Source organism: Zootoca vivipara, chromosome 17 (assembly GCF_963506605.1).
Source record: "Zootoca vivipara chromosome 17, rZooViv1.1, whole genome shotgun sequence".
NCBI lineage: Eukaryota > Metazoa > Chordata > Lepidosauria > Squamata > Lacertidae > Zootoca > Zootoca vivipara.
This window is the reverse complement of record NC_083292.1, coordinates 1,702,802-1,721,695: the sequence shown is the minus strand read 5'-3', so window position 1 is coordinate 1,721,695 and position 18,894 is coordinate 1,702,802. Positions and strand designations below refer to the sequence as shown.

General features: G+C 41.3%; 1 protein-coding gene across 13 annotated transcripts in view; it reads right to left on the bottom strand.

The window, feature by feature from the left end:
• The window catches only part of CLIP1 (CAP-Gly domain containing linker protein 1), a 99,228-nt gene that overhangs the window by 43,385 nt on the left and 36,949 nt on the right, over window positions 1–18,894 (bottom strand). For 8 of the 13 annotated variants that reach the window (XM_060269432.1, XM_035099337.2, XM_060269438.1 and 5 more), the window contains 8 exons: window positions 17,620–17,723; window positions 14,379–14,439; window positions 12,732–12,764; window positions 6,795–6,899; window positions 3,629–4,573; window positions 1,770–1,886; window positions 594–651; window positions 364–447 (listed from right to left, as the gene is read on the bottom strand). In XM_060269432.1, the coding sequence (XP_060125415.1) occupies window positions 364–447; window positions 594–651; window positions 1,770–1,886; window positions 3,629–4,573; window positions 6,795–6,899; window positions 12,732–12,764; window positions 14,379–14,439; window positions 17,620–17,723 (1,507 nt within the window). The remainder of the gene's footprint in view (window positions 1–363; window positions 448–593; window positions 652–1,769; window positions 1,887–3,628; window positions 4,574–6,794; window positions 6,900–12,731; window positions 12,765–14,378; window positions 14,440–17,619; window positions 17,724–18,894) is intronic. The other 5 variants (XM_060269435.1, XM_060269439.1, XM_060269437.1 and 2 more) reach the window with 3 other exon arrangements.

The following is an 18,894-nucleotide window of genomic DNA, read 5'->3' as shown; positions in this document are numbered from 1 at the left end:
GAGGAAAGTTAGCAGGAGACGAGGGGTCATGGGATGGGGATCTGACTTTCCAGCAATGTTGTCTAGATCTAGGGTGGGGGCAAACGTCTAGGCAGCAAGAAGGCTGAACTTCAAGATCTAGGCTTCGTTTTCAAGAGGCCAGATGTCACATGCCCTGTGATAGATTTCTTGATGCTGTTTTTAGAACTGTCTTTCAGGTTGCATTAAAGGTAAGATAAAATTACCAAAAGTAAACCTGCAACATTCCTTTGTTTGTCCAGAATTTATGAATAAAATAAAATGTGCCACATGTAATGGTTGGAACATCACATGAAAATGTACCATAAAAAACCCCAATATTTCAAACTAGTCACCTTCTCTTACCTGCCAAGTTAGATCTCAGCTGATCCAGTTCAGATGACATGTGTGCAAATTGTTGTTCTTTTTGGTTTAGTTTTTCAACAGTTTCTATGGGAATAAAACGTTAGCATTGGTCAGATTTTTAAACAAGGTCACATTACAATTAGAGTAAGGCATGTATGATAAAAGGAAGCCATTCTGTCTGTCTGCCACACTCATTTAAAAAGATTTAATTGCATTCTTGGGAACCATACCTTGCATAGATTTTTGTATACTTTCTGCCTCATCACCAGCCTCAGTAAATTTTTCTTTCTGGAAGATAAAAAAAACCATATTTAGCAATCTAGCTTAATATGGTAAGGTACTACATTGATTTTTTTAAAAAAGATCTAATTGGTTCAATACACCTTTAAGCCAACAACACAGGATTCTTCGCAGCACCTCACTCTTCTGTAAAGGGCATGTGAAAAGGACATGCAGCCACCTGAAAACTGTGGACAACACAATTACCTTTGCTACAGACCAATGGAGAAAACTCTGACTTGGTGTATTTTGAGTTTGAGAGAACATTTGGGAAGCAGAACTCCTCCTTATTTTGTGTTAAAACCAACAGCCTTGGGTTTTCCTAAATCTGTAACATGTGGGCTGTTGCACAGACAGATGCCTGTACCCTATTGCATGGTGTGCTGTTATTAAAAAAAACAAAAACATTATGGGCCATGTGTTGCTATAACACTTTTCTTGGGTCTGTGGCAATTGCCACTTAGTTCAACATCACACCTATCAATAAGTGCACAATAGATTGGGGGTGGAAGGCAGGAGGAGCGAGTACATTGTTGCTTCCATTTTCAGATATAAGCGTCTGTGTGGAGCGTCAGCCACTAATGGATCTGTCTTTGCTTTCTGTCAGATGCTCATAAGAGGCTGCAGCCCAGCACTGGGACCCAGGCTTTGTATGCAACTAATTGTGCTGCAGACAGTATAGAAAGAGCGGTGGTCTACTCTATACCATGCAGCTTCCTAGGTTAATAAAATATTGAGCTTTTAATACTCCAAAAATTGCAGTGACCCTGAGACAGACAGACAGACAGACAGACAGACAGACAGACAGACAGACCGGCAACGTGTGGACCATGGGCAACAAATGGGAAGCAAAAGACATGGCTCTTGCCCAGAAACAAACAAACCAGGAGAACCAAACAGATGCTGCAGAAAGGCACTTCATTATGTTTTTAGGATTTACTACAGGGCAACATTTCAAGCCACAGAGTTTTAATCAACAAGAGAGCTAATAGTTTCCTGTCCAATTTTGCCAAAGACACAGGTGGATGTAAAGATGACTAGATCTGAAACTTCCAATAAATCCCCATTATAAAAGCCCCAAAGCAAAGCTCAGGAGGGTGCAGGTGAAATTTCCAACAGCTACTCACCAAATCTTCAAGCTCCTTTTCCAAAGAATCTTTAAGTTGATTTATTTCACCCAAGTGATTTTCAAGATCAAGAATCTTTTGCTCTTTCACTTGTAGTTCTTTGACCAGACTAACAGCCTAGCAAGGATGATTATGTTGTGTGAAAATAAAAGAGTTACAAAAGGACAAAACAAAGGAATTTGTTGAAGTATCAAATAATAATAAAAAGGAGGTGAAAATAAACAAAATCCATGAATATAAACTAAACAGAAAATGGTATGTAAACTAAATTAGAATTGTGTTCAAAAGTATCATGTATATTTTCATTTTTGCATTAGGAATATAATCATGATTACTGAAATTTTTAAACTGTCGTAGTTTTAGGCTCCAATACTAAATACTAAATGCCCAGTCCACTGAAATTAACGGGGCCTACTTCTGATCTTAAGATGGTGCAAGTATTTGCTTTGATCACACTGTGAAACAATAAGCATTTGTGACATTGGACATACATTCATTCCCATGACTGAAATTATGGTCAATTGCATAGATCATGAACAACCTTCTAATGATAAAGGTTCAACTTGCAGGAAATCTGCAATTCCACAGGACTTTAAAAAACAACTGATGCCTGAAAGGAACTATGTAAAAGCTAGTATCTAAGGAAGGCATCCCCAAACTGCGGCCCTCCAGATGTTTTGGCCTACAACTCCCATGATCCCTAGCTAACAGGACCAGTGGTCGGGGAAGATGGGAACTGTAGTCCAAAACATCTGGAGGGCCGAAGTTTGGGGATGCCTGATCTAAGGTATCATGTGAGGAGGTTTTGTGATAGGGCATTACAAGCACTGTTATTCTGTTACTTGTGAAAGAAGGAAACCTGCTAGCTATTTGCTCTAGTTGGATCTTGTAAATCTTGAGAGCACCTGGTGCTACAGCAGTGCTAAAGCTAAGCAGGTGTCTACATGATCAGTAGCTGCACAAAACACCACTAGGAGGCCTGCATAAGTAAGAATAATAAATAACTGGGAAAATCAAAACCTATTTTTTTCATAATTCAATAAAAACAACCTCTCCCTCTTAAAGATCTTTCACCTATCTCAATAGGGAGATAAAATATTTCAGTTGTTGCTATATTATTATTATTTTTATACTGCTTATATGCCCAAATGGCTTCTTGGTCAAGGCACAGGATGGAGGGAGAGCATTGGAGCCCAACACTTACTCTGCATCTCACCCTGGGCAGAAATCCCAGGAGCCAATAAGCAGTTCTGGCAGACTCTGAACTCTGTAGTTGCAACAAGCAGATTTCTAGACTGGATTAAAACTCTGGTAGTTTGCAATACAAACAGGAAGTGTGCTCATTGCTGCCTGAAAAGTTAACACATATACCAAAATAGTCCTCAAAATAAAAACGCATCTAGCCCACCATCCTATTTTTCCATAGTGGCCAACCACAAGCCCACAGCAGGCCCATAAGGAAGACATGGGCATAAATGCATTTTCCTGCTGTTGCTTCCCAGCAACTGGAATTCAAACGCACACTTCCTCTGAACCAGCAGGTAGCACCTGGCCATCATGAGTAGTAACTATTGACATTTATCCTTCAAGACATTGCCTAATCTCAATCTAAAACCATATAAACTGTGGCCCTGACAGCCATCTGGGGGCAGCAAACAACATAGTTTATGCACTCCGTGAAGGATTTTGTTCTGTCTGCCCACTGATAGATATGTTTTATGTCTGGATTTTTAAAAACTCATCACAAAATAGTATTTCATAACACCCTTTCTCTAAGAACAGGCTATCACAAAACAGCATAAATAAAAGATTTTAAAAATGAAAAATAAATAAATAGATGGATGGGTGTTGGTACAAACCTGGCTACTTTCATTATTCCTGTCATTCTCTAAACTCTGTATCTTTTTTTCCGCTGCCTCAAGCTCCTTGCTAAGCTTCTCCAGCTCCAGTTTACCTTCAGAACTTGCCATCTGAAGAGCATCTAGTTCCAGGAGCTTTGTCTCAGTGCCTTTGATCTTTGCTTTAAGATTATCAATCACCTTGGCTTGTTCTGTGCACTCGGCCTGGAGCCCCTCTAGCGTCTTTACCTTTATCTCGGCCTCCTGTAACTTGTTGAGAGTGTCTTCCATTTCCACCAAATGCTGATCTTCAGCACTTTCTAATTTGGTGTTCAAGGCCTCCAAACTTCTCTCCTTGTCCTCTGTGACTTCCAGCAGCTTCTTGTTCAGAGTTTCAACCTCCTTCAGGAGATGCAGCTTCTCATTTTCTTGCTTCAGTTTCAGGTTTGATGTTTCGCGCTGATGCTCCACTCTCATCTTCTCAATCTGGGTCTTGAGCTCTGCAAATTCAGCGGTCTGAGCCCCAACTCCTTTGCTGAAAGAGGTCTTCAGCTCTTCCATTGCTTGATGATGTGAAGCAATGGCAGACTCCAGCTTGGATTTCCATAACTCAATCACATCTGAATTCTCCTTGTGGGCAGTATCCAGCTTCATTTTCAGGGACTCGTTCTCTTTCAACATCTTTTCATTGGATGCCAACAAGGTTTTAATTTCTTTATGGCATGACTCTTCACTGATTCCAAGCTTCTCTTTCAATGACTTCATCTCATCCTGGTGCTCCTTGCTTAGCAATGCCATCTTTTCTTGCAGTGTGCTGATTTCTTGTAGCAGGGAGAGAGAAGTGTCCACATCGCTGACTGGCTTACTGGACTCTAATCTTGCTCGTAGCTCAGTTACTTCTTTCTGCCGCAGTACTAGATCTCTTTCCAGTTCCATGATCCTAGATTTTTCTGATACAGTGGCCACCTAGCATTAGAAGTATTTAAAAAAACAAAAAGAGGGGAGAAATGGTTAAAACAGTGGGTTTCATTTAAGAGTGGAGGGATTTGCTGATCACCTCCTCAGGACAGTAACTTGGCTTTTCTAGCACTTCCAAGGCAGGGTTTCTGGAAGGTTAACTAAATCTTGGCAATCTATTTTAAATTCTACCTTTGGTGATATTGCAAATTGAAGTCAAGGAATGCTAAATTAAAAGCTACTGAACACGTGCCTATAACAGCTTCATGACCATCATTTTTTTAACTATGTCCTCCAAAAGGACATAGTTCTCAGGTATATTCAAACTTAGACTTTAGCTCCAACTGATCTGTAGGTTATCTGACTGAAGTTAGTGAAAATACAAAACAGGTTAAGTCAAAAGCTTAGAACGGCAGGTCTTGCAGGTCTTATCAAAGTTTGAGAACCACCTCTCAGAATCCTTTTTTTAAAAAAGAAAAGAAAAAGTGACTGTATTGTGAGGAAATGTCATCTAAAATAATAGCTGAAAGTCATTATTTTATACTGATCTCATGAGGCTGAAAATGGGGGTTTAGAACTCTTAAGTTCATAACACATTTTACTTGAGAGTTTGGAAAGCACAAGGCAGATCTAGCTCCGGCTGGAGCTGGAGGCAGAATGTGGTCATGGCCCTTTCAACCATACTAAAAGGGGCCTTAGACTAACATTTCCTTTACATTTTTAGGAATATACTAAAAATGCATACAGTGGAACCTTGAGTTGCGGACGTAATCCGTCCCGGAGGCACATCCACAACTCAAAGCATTCACATCCAGAAGTGCTGCGTCTGCGCACGCACAAGGCACGATTTGGTGCTTCTGTGCATGCGTGAGCAGCGAAACCCGTTCCGGTACTTCCGGGTTGCCAAGGGACGCAAGTTGAAAAGACGTGACCTGAAGCGGACGCAACATGAGGTATGACTGTACGTGCTGGATAGGACTGATTAAGTGTAACATCCAGGATGGTGAAGAAGGCTGTAAAGCATCTAGAATGAATGAAAATAATCTTTTCATAAAATCCTGGGTGTGGTAGACAGACAAGACTTTCCCTTCCCAGCCCTATAAACTAAGCTACCTCCATCCAAACCCAAGCTCGCTCTAAACTTTGAGAAATCTTTCCTTTCCCCCCCCTCTCCCCATGAGACTCTGAACAAGTGTCATGTGCTAATATTTGGACACTGGCACTTTTCTGACAGGGATGAAAATGATCCATTCAGTTAAGAGTCTTCTTCAGATGCAAAAGAAAGATGATTTGATAAGCTGCAAGTACGTTTTGGAGCAGAACGCAGCAAGTTGACATGCCTGAAGTTAAGAATCTGGTTTTGACCTCCAGAAGTGAGATGACTAACCCGCAGAGGCTCAAAGTTAAAGGAATGCTTCAGGTTCTAGCCACAAACTATTCCATTTCAAAGCAAAATATTCAAATAAAAGTTGTGTTATGTCTGCTAAAAAGTACAGAACAGAAGTTCAGGGCACAGCTACAAACATTTTCAAACCCAGACTGTCTGAAGTGATCCAGATTCGGATGAAGCACCAAGAGAGTAGGGGGAGAGTTTGCCTCATCTATCTTTACTGTCTTCAGCAGAGCTCTTATTGAAAAGAGCTTAAGGACTGGGGCTGCTGCTTCTAACCAAGACAAATGACAGCGTGTGTAGAAATGGATAACGATACAACTCCATCCCCTCAGGTTCTTCACAAAAGGCCACGTTTCCGTACAAGCCCCACAAGTAACCAAAGGGGCACTGAGCTATCCAATAACTTTTAAAGCACTTTCCTTACAACATCAATCACTGCAGGAAGAATCACCACTAAACTGAACCAAAACATCGAAATTAGTATTGACAACAAACTATTTTATCATCAGCTGAGGAACGACTGTGTAGATTTGCAAGGTCTTCGCTCACTGTGGATGTGCTTTTGGATGTGTTATTCTCTACTCTTTCATTTGAAAGTATCTTACCTGGATTTTGTTACAGTAAGAAAGCCATTTAAAGAAATTAATTGTATGTTTAATTGTACCCAACACCACTGTACTCTTAACAGTGTAATGGCAGCAGAAGAAAGGGTGACATATCCGATCTTCTCCCCAGACATCTTATGCCCATTCAGCTCCAGCCTCAGAACCTTCCCCATCACAAAAAAACCAAAACCAAAATCAGGTCTTGTTCATTTAAAACAGTGAAGTTCATTACCCTAGTGTCTTCTAACTCCCTCTGGAGTTTCTCAGCTTTGGTCTTTTCAAAGAGCAGGCTCTGTTCAAGCTCCTTAATGCGCGCATGCTCCAGTTTGGTCTGCGTCTGTTAGTAAAAAGGGAAAGGAAGAGAACACAACAGTGCCACCATCACATGCCAGCACAAGAGGAAAGAGGAGCCACATGCAGGGTGTGCCACCAGTTGTCTTCTACCAGTGATGAGCAGCAAAAGAGCCACGTGGGTAACGAAATCAAAAAAGAAAAAACAAACAAGGTGATGTTGCAGGTGAGAAAGACCGACTTGAAAGTGTAACAACAAATGGCTGATATGTTGAGAGAAAAGATGTGCACACAGAGAGACAAAGGAGCATGGAGAAGGAGAAGGAGAAGGAGAAGGAGAAGAAGAAATGGCAAGGTAAAGTCATGCAGCCAAAGTTATTTATCAGTGTGACAATTATCAGCACACATTAGAATAGTTAATGCTTTGTAAGATGCGATTCAAATACCTGAGGGCAAAGACTTGTTCTGTGCTGTTCCAGAGGGCAGGACTACATCTATGGCCTCCACTAAGTTATTGGAGAAGAGATTTTGGCTGCACTTCTAAACAGCAGGAGTAGTTGGGCAATGGAACTAATTAACTACATGGGCTTCTCCCTCGCTGGACCTCTTCAAGACAAGGCTAGGCAGCCATCTGCTGGGGATGCTCTTGCTCTGGAATCCCTACATCAAGCAGGGGACTTGATGGCCCTTCAGTACTCCCTACAACTCTCTGAAGCCCTCCTTCACCCCTGCAAGACTGTATATCTATCAGACTCCTGGGGTTCACTGTGAAATGTTGACCGGCTTTAAAAAATAAATAAAGGCTTGTGGCAGCAGGCAAAATATCCACTCACTTTCTGCTTATGGAAAAGTCTGAATGCATCCCTAGAGACTTACAAGCTTTTCTGCTCATGGTCTTGCTGTACTATTAAGTTTCTACTATTAAGAGAAGAGTAGAAGATTTGAGATTCACTTGTCACCCACGACGCAGAAATTGTATGAATTGGCATTCCAGATTTTTCTAAAAAGGGTGTGTGTGTGACTAAAGGTAACTTGGATTCGTTCCAAAGATTGATCTAGGGTTTCTCAGGGGCATCTTATTAGTGAATTACCACCGGATGTCCACCAAAAAGAACTGCTACAAAATTGATCAGAAGTGGTAAAAGGTAGGAAGCCCCTTCCCCAAGGCAGATAGCTGGAAATTGCTTCAAACAAAAAAGTGATGCGGGAGGATTTGGGGATTTTGTTATGTTAAGAGACACAATTGCCTTGAACAGGTATAATGTGACATGCCTAGGAATCTTGACCATAAACAGGTGCTGCCACCTGTGGAAGATCAAAACATTCACAATGACACTATCTGGCAAGTCCCAGGTTTCCTCTAAGAGGGTCTTGCAATCCCCACATGCCTTCTCCTTTCCTTCTCGGCCCAGAGAGGCCATGGGAATGCATAGTGGCAGCAGCCGTGAGCAGGAGGAGGCAGGCTCATTTGGGGAGGGGAGCACTACATGGCACCTTGTCCAAGGGCCGCTTCCAAACCTGGAACCAGGACCAGTGAGGGGTCACGGACTAGGGCATCAATAACCATCTTTGAAGTGGACTGCAAGGAAAACCTAGTTGCTGGGTCAGTACCAAACTCCTTGTTGAACATTGAGAAGTTATTTTTGCCTATAGAAGCCATTTAATGCTCACCTCTTTTGCGGCAAGGTCTGAAGCCTTCAGTTGCTGATTTAACTTAGAATACAGTACTTAGGAACAGAATACAGTCTAAGTACGCTTCGATTTGAGTACTTTCAGTTCAAGTACTCCGTGGACCCGTCTGGAACGGATTAATCCACTTTCCATTACTTTCAATGGGAAAGTTCACTTCAGGTTAAGTACGCTTCAGTTTAAGTACAGACTGCCGGAGCCAATTGTGTACTTAAACCGAGGTCCCACTGTACTTGTAAGCAATGTCTGCTTTTAGTACAGGCACATAAGAGAGCTCTCCAAGAAAGCCCCGCATTTTATATAGCTGACAAAAGTATTTAGCAGTTATTTACCTCATGACTAGCATGCCAGGTAGAGGAGTCACCTCCAGAATTAATTACTGGGTGTGAATCTGGAAGGTCTGGTTGAATTTGGCCCCCCCTGAAGGCCTGGCAGACTTAGCAAGATCCAAGAGAAGCTGCTTGTTAAAAGGTACCTTTGCTGTGAGCACCTAAGGCCAGTCCTGAACATGCAGCAAATGAGGTGGGGATTAGGGGACAGAGTCCTCCTGAGAGGGTGTCATGCTGTTGAATGCACAGCTGGGTGAGACAAAAGAGGACCGTTCCCAGTGGCTGCACCCAGGACGCCCTGGAAAGGGCAGTCGGTCCCCTCCTGTTCTTCACCACTTACCAAATGCCATTTTTATTAAAGCAGGCTTTTTTGTTGATGAGGCAGACAATGTTTCTTTGATTTTTCAACAGCTGACACCGTCCCTTTTTTGTAATTATTTTATGAAACAGCAGTATTTTATTTTATAAACTGCCCTGAGTGGTATTTTTACACCAGAAGGGCAGGGTATAAATGTTTCAAATAAATTGATTTGAAGAGCTCAATTAATAGAGAACTCGTTTTTTATGTTTAAATCACAAATGAGGAATGGCTAACAATGAGGTATGGCTAACTTTTTACCACTTGCAGCACAGAATATTTCAACCAACGGGAGTTAGAAAGTGAGTAAAACACGGTGTTGGCAGAGCATCTCTGAAAAGTTTCACCAGAGAGCAGCCATAGCTCAGTACAAGGCAGCTTGTACAAGATACATTTGTGGTGATGGGACAATAACAGACGCAATAACCAGCAGCCACCATCTCTAGTATACCAACTGGAAAAGATCAGTCAGTTTCAACACGTTCCAAGTATACCCCAAAATTGGATGAGACGTATTTCTTTTTATTACCTGCCATTTAAATATCACTTTTCTACAGCTGTGTATAACTATTGAAGTAGCTACATATCATTAAAATAAATTAATTAAAACAATATTACAATCAGTAACACTAAAGAGGAGGTAGAAGCAGAACAATTAAGGCAAGTTTTTTTAAAAAAAATCTAAATGCCTACTAAAATAAATACTTCTTAACAGCTCACTTAAAGTAGGGGTGACTGACCCTGGGGCTTGGAGTCCAACAACATATGGAGGGCCACAGATTACTCAACCCTGATCTAAAGGCAGGAAAGGAAACAAAGTGGCTGACTTGAGCTCTCCAAAAAGAATTCCATAACTGTGGTGCCACTGCTGATAAGGCCCTGTACTTAGTACGTGCCAACGGTATGGCCCATGGAGGTGACCCAGAGAGTGCCTCTGAAGCTGCTTAAGGACTCAGGCAAGTTCATATGGGCAAACACAGCCCTTCAGGTAACCTGGTCCGGGATCCCTCCTTCCTCCTCCTACAAGGGGTCAACAGTGTCCCCGTGAAAAAGATGGTCCTCTCAATAGAACCATCACTGGACTAGATGTAAATCATTGCAGTGTCTGACTCTTCAGTTTCCCAGATAAAGAAAGGAGCAAGAAAAACGGGATCTAAATGAGTCACAGGCTGAGTCCTTGTTCTCTTTCTTCATCTGCATACTGCTGAGCTTGTAAGGCAACCCTGCACAAAAGCACCCTGGAAAGACAGATCAAATTCTTCCATGGGCAATGTATGCTAACAAGCAATGCACGCAGCTAAAGATAAACTAGCTATGAACTTTACTTCCAATTGGCTTCACGTGATAAAAATCCAAAAATTAGTTACCAAGAAGAACTGTTAAGAAGAAATTACCTTGTACTACTGGGTTTTTTGGGGGGAGGGGTGGGGGTGGAATTTGGTCCCATGTATGGCATTCTCTTCTAAATTCTGTTTTAAATTTGCCTGTAGGCAAATGATAGCTGTACAATTTTTTTAGTTTACTCACGGAAATGTGAGATTATGCTGAATTATGCTTTCCTCCAAGGGATGTTTCTCAACACAGCTAATTTTTTGAGGTGTTGTTTTCAGTTTTACATCAATGGCTCCCATTTCTCGAGATCTGATACAAATCAGAAAGAGGCAGGGATGAAATCTCTAGAAGAAAAGCAGCTGCCCTTGTATCTTACTTGCTGCAAGTAATATGGACATACACAAAATTGGGAGTATGGAAGAAAATATTTTTTAAAAATACACTCTGGTTTTGAAGTGTGAGGCCTGCAGTTACAAAAAATATCTCACCAATATGTGTAACAGGCCCACTATTTTGGGCCCTCAATATAAAATCTATAACTTTATTTCTGCATAAAAACTCCCAGAGGAGCAGTTGCATTAGTCGATTGTAAGGGGGGGGAATCAGTGTCCTTTAGCACCTTAAAAACTTAACAAATTTATTTTGGAATAAAGTTTCATCATGCAAAGTGGACTCCAGGACTCTTTCTTCTTTCTGCATAGAGCTGACAAGCTTTTTACTAGCTGTTGCCTTGTGCTTCTCATAGCAGTTTGGCCTTCAGACACTGTAAGTCAACAAGGCAGTTTTTCCTCTCAATGCCATGAAAACCTTCATGCCCTAAATGTATGCAATTAAAGGTAAAGGTAAAGGGACCCCTGACCATTAGGTCCAGTCGTGACCGACTCTGGGGTTGCGCGCTCATCTCGCATTATTGGCCGAGGGAGCCGGCGTACAGCTTCCAGGTCATGTGGCCAGCATGACAAAGCTGCTTCTGGCAAACCAGAGCAGCACATGGAAACGCCGTTTACCTTCCCGCCATAGCGGTTCCTATTTATCTACTTGCATTTTTGATGTGCTTTCGAACTGCTAGATAAATGTATGCAATTATGTTGCTGTAAATGCAAAGGAGCAGGTCCCATCAGACAACTAGGGAAAGTATTTCTGCACTAGCACCTTTCTACTGGTACAAACTGGAATAAATGGGGTGGTGATCATTCCAAATCCCCTGGCCTATGAGGCTGAGAACCCTATAAAATGTGGCATCAACCTTTTAGCAAATGCTCAGATAAAAAGCCAACAGCTTCCCTGAAAAGCAAATACGTCTATGCGGCTACATTAAAAGTGAAAGGAAGCGACCAGCATATAAAAGATATCAGAGCCTGAGGGAAGCACAAAGTATCCAAAAAAGAAAAGGGGGAAAGGGACAGATTGCATGCAGATTTATTTGAACACCCTATGGCCTGATTTTGAAGAACAGAAGAGACCAAGTTTGCTACACTTAGCTCTGTGCAAATGGAACATGGAAGGACGCACAGCTGAAAACAAGCTCCATATTTCTATTTTCTTTCAGTTCTGTCCCTGGGGATCTTAGAAAAGCCGCTAACTTTTTTCCTTTTGCAACAATGGAGAATCTTCCATGTAATGAAGTGAAACTATTTCTCTAAAACATTGAAAATTGAACAGGTGTGGGAAATATGCTAAATGAAGGTTAAATTTTTATCTTCTCCTTTTTGCCTTTCTCTCTTCTCATGGAACATGGGAGTTTCATCTCCTGAACTGCCATCCACTGAACATATGTCAGAGCTCCTAGGCTGGCCAACAGAATTTTGGTAGAGGCTGAGCGTTCTGGTGGTTTTAAACAGAACCCAGGATTAACTGCCTACAAAAAAAGATCACAAGGCTTTAGAATTAGGGGCACTCTATTAAGCTTGGGGACTGGGTATAAAACACAAACCAAATCTATGAACACAGCATTATTTTTTAACAAGAATTGCACAAGATCCTACATTTAGAATGCTGCAATGGTTCTCACAGCTACATGCACACAAACAGGGAAGCTGAGGCCCCAACAGCAGATTATTTCATTAGTCGTTTAAATACATCATCATCAAAAAGAAGTTTTACTGGTAAACAATCTGTGTTAAAATGGGGTTGGGGGGGAATGTCTCCACACATTCAGATGTCCTCTTACATTCTCAGGATCTTCAGAAATCTGCCTCTTTTGCTATCAGCAAAATTAAAACAAAGAGAATTCACGGGAATGCTTAACACTACAGTTTAAATACAGCGAAAAAGAGGCAAGTAAGTTGGTACATTCAGACTCTTCAAACTGGATAGATTTATAGAATTGTACCTCTTTCTATCTGAAATGATTTTCCTCTCTGAAATGATTTTCCTCTTCTCCCATAATATAAGAATTACCTGAAATTGAGGGACTGTCCAAAAGCACACCCACCCATGGAAGCTGTTGGATAGGGAAGTCCCACAGGTTGCAAAAGCCAGTGCTGTTGTAGGGGTGTGTGTGCCTGCGTGGAAATGTGTACACATGCACGGGGGCGGGGGGGGGGGGGCGGGGTTCACAGTGTGATCTTTTGCTAGAACTTATACATAAACTGAATTTTATTATATGTCCAGAATACAAAGTGGGCATGTAGCCAATGTGTTTTCCAGCAAAACGGATTTCTAAGACTTTTCCAAGGTCAACTTCATTTAACACTGTACTTAAAACTTCTCACTGTGGTAATGATGGGGAGGGAACAGCCACTTTTCAATGGGAGAAAGTTAATGCATTTCCACCCTTTATTAACCTAAGTCCACAAACATTAAGGCTGGGTAGAAGTTATTGAAATAATAAAATTATTGGGGTTTTTTTGTATATACTGATAACATAAGGACAAAAAGGACACAAGACTATAGACTGAAAAGAGTAAATGAGTATTCCATGAATTCTAGATAAAGTGTATGAAAGACTAATGTAAAAGTTGAACTAAAGAAGATTTGAAATGGACATCTCAATACAAGGCTAGCATTTCCAGATTGAAACTACTTGCAGCTCTGCAAGTCAGTTTTAAATTTTGCATTGCACATAATGTAGGGGAAAAGGCAACGACTAAACATTCTGGTTTTTTCAGACTAGGCAAGAACATGTTAAAGAAGCTTCAAGATAACCAGCGTTATAAATTTAGAGCCCAAAACAGCAGTGAAAGCATGGAGCTTCTCTGCTTAAGCCCAACATGCAAATCAACGTGTGCCTACAGATTTTGGTAAAATACATGTACTGGCAATGAAGCAAGAAGATGTTCAGCATCTACATTTGATTACTGCACTTTATCCAATACTTGAATAGAACATAGTCTAAGAAACTAAAGCCATTGTTTAGAAGTGCAGAGTGATGGACTGGGCTAATCACTGGTGCCTTAATTAATGTATATACCAACTTCAGCATTCATTTCAGTGAGGATATAGCTATACACTGCAACTTTTATAAACTTTAGCATTGGATTTTTAGTTGACAATGGTAATAAATATTTTGGAGTGGTGCCTGCAAAATATATAAATGATGGAACTGAAAACATATGGATGAAACCAAGTTACTTGTTCAGATGCAGGGTGAAGAACTAGGAAAAAACCATCAGAACTCCTACAAGCTACACAATTTTAGAATATATTCCAATAAAAAATATGACAGTACTGTATTGATATTTGTTTTGTATATTTCTGGACTGTCAACCACAAAGCATAAAACCTTGTAACTTTCATCTGCTTATAACCTGCAATATTAGTAGCTAGAATAATCCTAACCCATACAATCAACTTTGCAGAATTGGAGGCATTTTACCTCTAAATCGCCTTTTGTAATGGATTCCTCTTCTACACGGAATTGGAGGTCTTCAACCTTCCTGCAAGTAAGAACAGAAGGGAAAAGATCTGCTCACTTTTTTGAGGGGGAGGTAGTAAAGCATCACAACTTCTTTATTTTACTTATTCAAATTTATATACCATGTAACAAAAGAGCTCTAGGTGGTCAACATAAAGTATACAACTATCAAATAAAAAACAGCTATCAAAAGAAACCAAGTAAAAAAAAGAATAAAACTATATAGCATAGATTAAAACTGAGCACTACACAAAAGAAAGAAGTCTAAGAATTAAGAATTAGAGCCCAGGAAGCATACAGGTCTTTTAAGGGGTGCTTCAAGCCCACCTTTGCCTCTCAAGCTACCGAGGGGGAGGGGCACAATCCAAAGATTAGGTGCTACCACCAAGAAAGTCACTTCTGTATTGTCATTATCAAGTGACAGTCTCTTGGCCATAGAAAGGTACAGACTAGGAGCACTATAAAAGTAGAAGGAGGCAATGGATCCCTGCTCCCACTATGGCAATTCCAGCTGGGGGGCATGCTTACAACATCCATTTCTTCTGCAGCCTCAAGGGGACATCTGATGTCCTCTTCCACTGTCTCATAAAACCAAGACTTATGAGGAATGTTTGGCCTGGAAAAGAGGAGACTAAGAGGAGATATGATAGCTATCTTCAAGTATCTTAAGGGCTGTCACATGGAAGATGGAGCAAGCTCGTTTTCTCCTGCTTTGGGAGGTAGGACCCGAACCCATGGCTTCAAGTTACAAAAAAGGAGATTCCAACTAAACGTTTGGAAAAACCTTCAGACAGTAAGAATTGATTGACAATGGAACAGTCTCCCTCGGGAGGGTGCAGGCTCTCCTTCCTTGGAGGTTTTTAAGCAGAGGGCGGATGGCCATCTGTCATGGGTGCTTTAGTTGAGATTCCTGCATTTTAGGGGGTTGGACTAGATGACACCTGGGGATGCCACCCAACTCCATGATTCTATGAAAAGTCAATGTCCTCTTCAAACTCAGGTTGTTGCTGAAGGAGAACATCTAGTACTTCCTCTTCACCCCCTGGATGCCAGGTGTTCATCTATCTGCTCAAAGGACTTGCCAGTTACACATCCAAGTGCCTGAGACCATGCTATTTTTAAAATGTGTTTCAGTTATTTCAACTGTTCTAGATATAATTCTTCCCTTGGTATATGCTACATCCTCCAAAACAGGCCATTGAGGCAAACAAGTGGATCATATTACACGGCTGGTCTATACCATCTTTGTTGTTACACTTCTGGAAATTTATACAACTCAAAGCCGTTTAAATATCGAGAAATGTTTATCTATGTCATTGACAGTTCCTGGAAGCATGTGGGAGTTCACAGGGAAAATATATCTTCTTTACCTTAACCACAGTGAAATTAATAGCCAACACATATCCAAGGGAAGGAGCAGTTCCAGTCTTCATTGCTGCAGCCTCAACAAAGGGTGAAGTGGGTGAAAAGAGGCAAGTTGCTGCTGACTGGCAGAGGCTGCATTTTGGGTGCCATTATGAGCAGAGATTAGTCACATGGAGAACTGACTACTTACTGGAACGGGTATGTTCTGTGTCCACTTTTGGATGCACAATGCCTCTGAATACCAACTGCTAGGAATCACTGGGGGTGCTATTGTTCTTATGTCCTCCTTGTCGGCTTCTCAAAGGCAACTGTATGGCCAGTGTGAGAGCAGAATGCTAGAATGGATGGCCCCCTAGACTGTTATGTTAACCCACTGGGAAGTTTTCTTGTGGAACCATCATGGAAACAAGCAAAGGCCATGCAAAAACACTAACAATCCACTCAGTCATTTCAAACTGTCTTTCACAGGAGTTCACAGTAGATTGTTCTCTATATTAATTAGCCATATGAACTTCTTGCGCTGGGCACCAAAATTCCTCCCACAGCCTCCCACAGGAAAGCCCTTGCATGTGATGAAAATCCTATTCACTACATCGTGTGTGAGCATTGCATGACATTTCTCTGAAGTTACTCAAAATTCTATCTACAGTAAACACAAGGTGTGAACAAGACCCATAGCAGAAACAGAATTCTAGAGGTTTCATAGAATCACAGAGTTGGAAGGCACCCAAGGGTCATCTAGTCCAGGCATCCCCAAACTTCGGCCCTCCAGATGTTTTGGACTACAATTCCCATCATCCCTGACCACTGGTCCTGTTAGCTAGGGATCGTGGGAGTTGTAGGAAAAAACATCTGGAGGGCTACAGGTTGGGGATGCCTGATCTAGTCCAACCCCCTGCAATGCAGGAATCTCAGCTAGCTTGTCAGTGGGATGCAGAGAGACTCAATTTCAAATCTGCATTTATCAGCAGTTTCTGATGACTCCATAGTTTTCCTGCTTCTGAAGCTGCTCAATTACAAGTTACAAGGGTACGTGGAAGTGGAGGAAATACTAGACGGCTGAAGCCATGAGTATTTCTTGAGCCGCAAAATGCCAGTTCAGTGAATGTGTACCAGCCAAATACACTGGTACTATTAGGTTGCTTGGCAACTTGCTCAAGGCCAACCAGGGACAAAGTTAAAGCAGTCACTGAACTGGAATTTCCATGACTTGCAATAGTTTAAGCCTTACTGCTGTACAATATAAATATAAAGCAGTGAGTCTGCTCAAAAACTTTCTGAAGAGTATTAGTACATTTACAAAACTGTTTTCAGATGCAAAATTACCTCCCACCTTTATCTGGTCCATCTCTACAACCCTTAGCTATGCTAATATTCCCAGTTTTTACAGAGATGAGGAAGAGAGATTAAACAACATATTCCCTCCTCCCAAGGAGGACAGACAAGAGATTTCTAAAGAAACAATCATCCTAACCTAACTGCAATTCCCAAGATGATTTGAGGAAGGCCTTTACAGCTAAAAGTGGAATAAAACTGATTCAAGCCTGTAGTACAGATACAGAGAGGGGAAATTTCTGGAGGTTACACACTTAATCAACAGTAAAGATGGAAAAGGAACCTAGCCAGCCTCGTTTCTTTTCTTCTTCCTCACCAGCACCACCACACGATTTTAGGCACGTGGGACTAATTTTTCTTTTTGTTCTCCTTCAACATCACCATCAAGTACTTATAAGGATGATTTACTCAATGCCACTCAATGAGTACCAAGAATTATAATTTGTTCTAAAATAACAAAATACATCTTTTTGCATATGCCCAAATTACAAATTTAGCATACCTTCTTTCTTCCTCCAGTTGGTTAAGCAGTTCCACCTTTTCTCTGTCAGCAGCTTCAACCAAAGCCCTCAACTGGTCCATCTTAGCCTCCATTTCCAGTATTCGCTGATTAACAAAGATGCATATTAGACAAGCCACCCATTTACTTAAAATCAGATTACCATGAACTATACGTGGTTTAACACCTTGAATTTGCCTGCATCAAGAAAGTAACACCATGCCTTATCAAAACTGAGCTAATGCAGAATTAATGTGTTTTATTCTAAGATCTTATCTGGCCAGTGCAGAAAGTGTTTGGGGTTGGATGGTACGGGTCATTTTTTTCCATGTTAATGATGGAGCCTCTTTAACAGACCCAAGCAAAACTTCTCTCTCAGTTTTTGGCAGAGTCTTTTTACTAATCCATCCTCTCAAATTCTAGACTTTAAGAAAGCCGACTTCAGAAAACTTAGGGAAACGCAGGGTGAGATCCCATGGACAGAAATACTAAAAGGGGAGGGAGTTCATGATGGTTGGGAGATATTAAAAGCACAACTTCAGGCAATACTAATGAGACGGAAACATGGAAGGTGCCTAAAGAAGCCAGGGTGGCTATCTAAAGAACTTTTAACTGAGTTAAGATTTAAAAGGGATATGTACAAAAAATGCGAAAAGGGCCCCAGTCTTATTCAACACCTTTATCAATGACTTGGATGATGGGCTTGAGGGCATCCTGAGCAAGTTTGCAGATGATACCAAATTGGGAGGGGTGGCTAATACCCCAGAGGACAGGATCACACTTCAAAATGACCTTAACAGATTAGACAACTTGGCCAAAGCAAACAAGATGAATTTTAACAGGGAGAAATGTAAAGTACTACACTTGGGCAAAAAAAAATGAAAGGCACAAATACAGAATGGGAGACACCTGGCTTGAGAGCAGTACATGTGAAAAGGATCTAGGAGTCTTGGTAGGCCACAAACTTGACATGAGTCAACAGTGTGATGCAGCAGCTAAAAAAGCCAAGGCAATTCTGGGCTGCATCAATAGGAGTATAGCGTCTAGATCAAGGGAAGTAATAGTACCACTGTATTCCGCTCTGGTCAGACCTCACCTGGAGTACTGTGTCCAGTTCTGGGCACCACAGTTCAAGAAGGATACTGACAAGCTGGAACGTGTCCAGAGGAGGGCAACCAAAATGGTCAAAGGCCTGGAAACAATGCCTTATGAGGAACGGCTTAGGGAGCTGGGTATGTTTAGCCTGATGGTGTTTCCTGCTTGGCAGGGGGTTTGACT